Raw genomic sequence first — 7,457 nt, forward strand, 5'->3', positions numbered from 1 at the left:
CATATCTCAAAGAAACAAATGTTTTATATGATAAATATGTGTTATTATATTAATATCCTATTTTAAGTTATTATATATATAGATATATATGTAACCTATTTCCTGTTAAGGGCACTTACACACTGTGTATATACTGTAGATAAATGACTCGATCCAGCCGGCAGCGGTGACGCGCCACCAAGCGACCGGAAGTAGAAGAGGAAGCAGCTCCTCATTTGCTGAGTAAACGCCATTAGTTGCACGTCATCGGCGCGGGAACTTTTGTTTACCCAACTAGCGGAGCGTTATGTCGATACACTTTATATCTATCTATAAATATAATGTATTTATATTATCTATCAATTAGACTACAGACTTGACTTCTCAGGTAAGACTTTTTCTTAACTTTACCATCGATGAACACTACGGACTACTACTAACTAGTACCAACTCCTGTATGAACCATGTAATGACTGACTACCACTAACTAGTACTAGCCTACCATGTTATTATCATCCCCTGTATCCTCCATGTAACCATGACTAGCTCCCACTAACTAGTACTATTATATTACTACCATCCCCTGTGGACCACCAACGACTAACTAATGCAATCTTATTCAATATGAAAGTAAAATCAGATTCAATAAATAAACCAAATAAATATATTTTATTTATAAATGTTGCCACTGTTATAATGTTAATAAATGAAATATAAGAGAAGCAGAAGTCTTCACAGTCACACACATCACTGAAGGTTTACTGCTTCTATGGTGGAGGGTCATCATCATCTTCGGATTGGTCCTGGGTTCCTCCAATCAGAACAGTGACCCTGAATATATCAAAAATACAAGAGAAATTAATTAGCATATACATTAAGAGTTTAAGTAACCGGGCATTAAGAAAGATGGGTAAAAGGTTTAAACTAAACAAATATTTGTATGAATACATCCATCACATAATGATGTAAGCTTTAATCATTCTAATCTCATTTTAAATGTACATGCATACTATAAATATCAACACAGTGCACAATATACATATGTCTATGTATATATGTATGCGTTTGTGGTTGATTTATCTCCTTGCTCCATAAAGGTCTTTCTATAGATATTTCTATGCATACAGGTTTCTTTATCATGCGTAGCTTGCAATGTCCATAAGTAGGGGGGGGGGGAACTAATCGATTCTCCAATGCATCGCGATTCTCGCTAGAATGACTCTGTCTCGATGCAGATAAATTAATAATCGTAATTTTTTGTTTGTTTAATAATAATAATTTTAAAATTATTGAATTTATCTTCAGTGTGTATTGGCCAATCTGATTTGTCTTGACACGATTTCGATTCAGCCTACGCATAGCATGACCGCAAACTCACAGCCAGACACAAAAACTCCTTCTAATTCAAGAGCAGCTTTTCCTTTAATGACATAGAAAAGAAAGATTAGATATAAAATAAAACTGAAACCTATTATTTGCATGCTTCCATATTGTATTATAATGCAAGCTGCATTGATTATTTCATTGTTCATAGAAAGTCATATTTGTGACAAAAGCTTTCTCTTTTGAAATATTAGATAAGTGAATTAATCTGTTGATGTCTTTAATGATCATCAAAAAAGTAGGAAGTGATCAGCAAACTCTGAGTAGCAAACCCAGATGTATAATACATATATTTTTGAAAATCACGCATGGAAATGTACATAAAAAAAAATGTTACATCGAGATGCATCGTTAAACGCTTCAGAATCTAATCGTTGACCTCATAATCGGAATCGAATCGAATCGTGAGGTGCCAAGAGATTCCCACCCCTAGTGTTCGCTTTAAAGTACAGGCTACGCTACATTCTGATTCTGCTCTGGACTAGAGATCCAGTGGTTAACCGGTTTCACTGTTAACCACGCTGTTGAAACGTAACGCTGAGGTCAGGCTTCGCTACACCGAGCGGTTCTGGTCTACCTCTGAGTGACATCCGAGCATTCTGTTGAAACGAAACGAAAATACAATAGAATCTCTTAAGAATGCTATATATGTAGATGTGTCTATATTTATGTCTATATTTATGTATATATATATACAGTATGTATGTATGTATGTATACATATATATATATATATATATATATATATATATATATATATATATATATATATATATATATATATATATATGTATATTTATATATATATGTATATGTATGTATGTATGTATGTGTGTATGTGTAATATATATATATATATATATATATATATATATATATTGGTGTGTGTGTGTGTGTGTGTGGTGGATATATCTTCCTGCTAAAACAAAGTCTTTAGAGTCTTTAGATCCCAGAGTCTTTAGATTGATGTTTTTATGTATGTAAAATATATATTTCTACACATGTTTCTATAAATATATAGATGCGTGTGTGTGGGTTCCAGGTGTAGGTGATGGAGGTGTAGGTGATGGAGGTGGACATTATAGAGTTCAAAGCGCCGACGGAAAGCAACAAAGCTCTCTTCATATGGGACCTCCAGGCCGGCTACAGCCACGCCTACATCTATGTGAGCTAACCCCTAACCCTAACCCTACATCAATGAGTTGACCCCTGACCCTAACTCTAACCCTGACCCTGACTACCCTAACCATAACGGTTCTAGGAGAGGGTGTTCTCTGCGTTCTCCTCCTTCGGACCCCTCTTCCTGGTCAAGGTGCTCCCCAACTCTCCCTCTGTGTCTCCTGGCTTCTACTCGCTGGTGAAGTTCTACTGCTCCAGACACGCCCTGCAGGCCCAGAGATCTACTGATGGAACCCTCCTGTTCCAGAGCACTCCTGTCAAGGTACACACTCCTCTACACACTCCTCAACACACTCTGTCTCTCTCTCTCTCTCGGTATCTCTCGCTCACTGTCTGTCTGTCTGTCTGTCTGTCTGTCTGTCTGTCTGTCTGTCTGTGTCTCTGTCTCTCTGTATCTCTCTCTCCCTCTCTCTCTCTGTCTCTCTCCCTCTCTGTATCTCTGTCTCTCTCTGTCTCTCTCCCTCTCTCTCTTTCTGTCTCTCTGTCTCTCTCTCTCTCTCTCTCTCTCTCTCTCTCTCTCTCTCTCTCTCTCTCTCTCTCTCTCTCTCTCTCTCTCTCTCTCTCTCTCTCTCTCTCTCTTGCATGGTTAACTCTGCCGTAGGTGTTGGCACCGTTAGGATAAATGCGTCTGCTAAATGCCACACGTGAAAATGTGTTCATCTATAAGTATGTGTGTATATTTAAGTCTTTGTGTATACAGCTGCTTATATGAATGTGTGTACAGAGAATTGTCATGTGTAGACACACATGTGTATATAATTGTGTTACGTTTTAGGTAAGACTCAGTACCCGACAGGCTCCCTTCCTCCAATTTGACAACCAGCTGCTAAGCCACTCCCGCTGCCTGGAACTGGCCAATCACTGCCTTGGCTTCAACGGCTGGTCCACACGCATCATTAATGTACGGTTTTGCTTTCATTGCCAGTTAGCTAAAAACAACCGAGTCATATCTGTACTCAATGCTGATCGATAGTTATTTTAATGTTATCAATAAAATAGCATCCTAAAACCTATGTATTAAAAAAAAAAAAATGCTGGCAAGGCTTAACCTCTCTCTTTGGGTGTAAGAATTGTACTATTGACACTCCTAAACCCCTCCCACTCGCCATAAACTCCTCCCACTCACCCTAAACCCTTCCTACTCGCCGTAAACTCGCTTTAAATGAATAATAATTGTATGTCTAATAATTAAAGATCTTTGTTACTTCCTGGTTTCAGCTGAAAGTGTTGCCTTCTGATTCTCTGGAAGAGGGGCAGGGCCATGACGCCAGTGGGAGGAGCCAGGAGGTAAGTGGGAGGAGCCAGGAGGTCAGTGGGAGGAGCCAGACGACGCTGCGCTATGGGTGTTTACTGGAGCTGTCGTTTCCCCAACATGGCGTTTCAACAAGAGGAGTGGCCGTCATAGAGGAGACCTTCTCCCTGTCTGGTACACACTTGGTACACACCTGGTACACATACTACATACCTGGTACACATATTACACACCTGGTACGCACACTACACACCTGGTACACACTTGGGGTCTCATTTATAACCGCACAAAACGGGGCTGAAAGTGGCGTACGTGACTTTCCACGCCAAGGTTGTGATCTATAAAAAACTAACTTGACGGAAGAATGTGCGCAGCCCTGAGCGAACTCTGACCCATGCGTACGCACGGTTTGGAGGAAAAGGAGAATTGGCGACACAGACGGTGTGGTGGTGAACTGAAGTCAGACATGTAGAGTGAGAAGAACGATTATATTTTATCATCGTTTAATTTCAACCCGTATCATGCGTTAAGTAAGGGATAATGTATAGAACGCCGGTCATTATCGGGACAATAAGCCCCTTCAGGGCGAACAGGACACCGACGCGCAGCGGAGGTGTCTTGCTTCGCCATGAAGGGGCTTATTTTACGATAATGACCGGCAAAGTTCTATACATTATCCCGCTTATTACACGGCTACTTCCCAAAACGAAACAATTTATTTACAATGTATTTGTTACCAGCATTCATAGTGTTGATCAGCAGAGAAATAGTCCGCCCAAGACGTTGACGTCGTCGCTTAGCAACCGACAGCGCTTGGGTTGATGCATATCCCGCTTGTTACATTGACAAGTTACCGGACTACGTGCGGAGTGATACCAAAGGCAAAAAGTCCTTTTGTTTACCTTGACAGCGGTCATTATTCATCTGTTGCGAATGAATTATCAAAAAATTATTCACAGCCGGAAGTTGTGAAGTGCCCATGCAAGTGAACGGAACGTTGAAAAGACCTGTGTAATAAATCTATGTAATCAGAATAATTTAGGTCAACTGCGTTATTTCTCAGTTAAAGCTCCAGAAACATCTCCTTAGAATCTGGTACACACCTGGTACACCTGGTACACATGGTACACACATGGTACACACCTGGTACATATGGTACACATAGTTCACATCTGGTACACGCCTGGTACACACACGGTACACATACTACACATATGGTACCCATAGTTCACACCTGGTACACGCCTGGTACACATAGTACACACCGTGTGTGTGTGTGTGTGTGTGTGTGTGTGTGTGTGTGTGTGTGTGTGTGTGTGTGTGTGTGTGTGTGTGTGTGTGTGTGTGTGTGTGTGTGTGTGTGTGTGTGTGTGTGTGTGTGTGCAGGGCCAGCAGTGTGTATGCAGAAACACAGTAAGCTCCAGAGATGGGTCCGAGACAAGGCCTTAGTACATGCCTTCAGCTCAGTACTGCTAATACTACTAGGTAAGTACTACTACTAATACTACTACAAGGCCTTAGTACACAACAAGTAAATACTACAAGTACTAGCAAGAATGCTGGTTGTGTGTGTGTGTGTGTGTGTGTGTGTGTGTGTGTGTGTGTGTGTGTGTGTGTGTGTGTGTGTGTGTGTGTGTGTGTGTGTGTGTGTGTGTGTGTGTGTGTGTGTGTGTGTGTGTGTGCAGGAGATGGACGTGTGATGGTGGAGCTGAGACCAGGAGACCAGCTTCGACTTGAAGACCAACCTGATGAGGTCATCAAGGTACAGATAGAATATATATTGTTTTATGTGTTTATATATGTACATACATCCACATATACGTGTGAATGTATACATAGGAAGAGGGGCAGGGCCATACGTATATATATATATATATATATAATTTGTGTGTGTGTGCATATTAACACACACAGAATATGTTATTGTGTGTCTAGCAGGTGAATGAGTTACTGTGTTTCTTGTAGGTGAATGAGTTATTGTGTGTCTTGCAGGTGAATGAGTTAGTCACTGAGCCTGAGGAAGAGGAGCCAGCTGACCTCGCCTTCTCCTGATTCATCCAATAAGGACTCCTGAAGCCCTACGCCCAAATAATTACTCCTGAAGCCATACGCCCAAATAAGGAACCCAGAAACCCTACATCCAAATTAGGACTCCTGAAGCCCTACGCCCAAATATGGACCCCTGAAGCCCTAGGCCCAAATAAGTTCATCCGAAGTCCTGCGCCCAAATAAGCACTCCTGAAGCCCTACGCCCAAATAAGGTCTCCTGAAGCCTTATGCCCAAATAAGGACACCTGAAGCCCTACGCCCAAATAAGGACTCCTGAAGACCTACGACCAAATAAGGACCCCTGAAGCCCTATGCCCAAATAAGGACTGATGAAGCCCTACACCAAATAAGGATATCAGATCGGTTTGCCCACTGAAGGAATCTGAATCTATCTATAAAGACATCTAAATCTGTACGTCCATTAAGACTCTTCACTGCCACCTTTCAAATAAAGTTTTCAAACCAACGCTTTTGGTCTTTGACTGCGGAGAGGATGTGGAGCTCGGGGGTTGGAAGGGAGAAGGCCTCGGTCCTCCGTGTGGTCTTCAGTCTGTGTGTGTATTTATTTATATTAGGGCTTCCAGCTTAACGCGTTATTAACGGCGTTAATGTGTTTATCGGGCGATTAACGCTCTTTTGGTTTGGGAAACATTGTAGTTTTCTCACCTGCTGTCTAGCAACATCTAGTCACGTTAGAAAATCGACAACACCATACCGGATCTAGCTACACCGGAATCAAAACAACAAGCACGCCGCACAAACTTGTTGGGGCAAGCAAGGATACGGAGCGGGTGAAAAGCTCCTTAAAAGTGTGTGTGTTCGTGTCACTCTGTTCGAGCCTGCTGCACGAGAGTTCAATGTTGTCATTAGCTGTTCCGTCTTTCTGACCAATCGCAGTTCAAGGCCCACCTGGGCTGTACCACTCCGGGAGGGGCCGCTCAGTCCTTCTAGAAAAAAATCGACTTGGATGCGATGTTGACAGTTTGTGATTGTTGCGTCTGTTGAGTGAGTGAGAGGTTGCCGGATGGCGCTGCAAGGAACTTTTATAAACGCAAATTTTTTTTCTGATTCTGAATCTGATTGTTGTCCTGCAGTAATCTGCCCGACAGCCCCGAAACGTTAACGGCCCACCGGGAATTCTCCTGATTACCACTCCGCGTGTGTGTGTGTGTGTGTGTGTGTGTGTGTGTGTGTGTGTGTGTGTGTGTGTGTGTGTGTGTGTGTGTGTGTGTGTGTGTGTGTGTGTGTGTGTGTGTGTGTGTGTGTGTGGGCGGGAGGGCGTTATTCGATGGCCTGGTATTGTGTATAGGCCTACGTACGGTAGGAATATTCATGCTGATTTAAATAGTTAATGTTATAGTATTTCCCATCTTTGCTGAGCAAGAGTTTTGTTCGAAAGTTCAGTGATTGAAGCAAATTAAAGCCTGGGCTATTGAAGTTTTACGGTAGGCCTACCACTGTCATGCACCTACCCGATGTCAAGTGGACCGGGTTGAATTCACTGCGGGTCTCTCTTCTTACTGTCCTTCTCAACACTCTCTGATCTCACTGAAAGGCTAGCAGCACGAAATCAAGGGATATTTTCACATCTTATCTTTCTGGCCGTACTCAATTTG

At 42.1% G+C, this 7,457-nt stretch overlaps 1 protein-coding gene across 3 annotated transcripts; it reads left to right on the forward strand.

The window, feature by feature from the left end:
* Positions 1-216: 216 nt before the first annotated feature.
* Positions 217-6,307, forward strand: LOC115532060 (RAD52 motif-containing protein 1). Of its 3 annotated transcripts, none has more exons than XM_030341532.1 (8): positions 217-367; positions 2,383-2,526; positions 2,623-2,802; positions 3,316-3,441; positions 3,759-3,966; positions 5,179-5,277; positions 5,478-5,554; positions 5,785-6,307. In XM_030341532.1, the coding sequence occupies exons 2-8, from the start codon at positions 2,428-2,430 to the stop codon at positions 5,842-5,844; spliced, it is 849 nt and encodes a 282-aa protein (XP_030197392.1). In that variant the 5' UTR covers positions 217-367; positions 2,383-2,427; the 3' UTR covers positions 5,845-6,307. The 3 variants fall into 3 exon arrangements, with proteins under 3 accessions (XP_030197392.1, XP_030197401.1, XP_030197410.1); XM_030341541.1 differs by having other exon boundaries at positions 229-367; positions 2,400-2,526; XM_030341550.1 differs by having other exon boundaries at positions 229-367; positions 2,404-2,526.
* The last annotated feature ends 1,150 nt before the right edge of the window (positions 6,308-7,457 follow it).

Source organism: Gadus morhua, chromosome 2 (assembly GCF_902167405.1).
Source record: "Gadus morhua chromosome 2, gadMor3.0, whole genome shotgun sequence".
NCBI classification, from domain to species: domain Eukaryota; kingdom Metazoa; phylum Chordata; class Actinopteri; order Gadiformes; family Gadidae; genus Gadus; species Gadus morhua.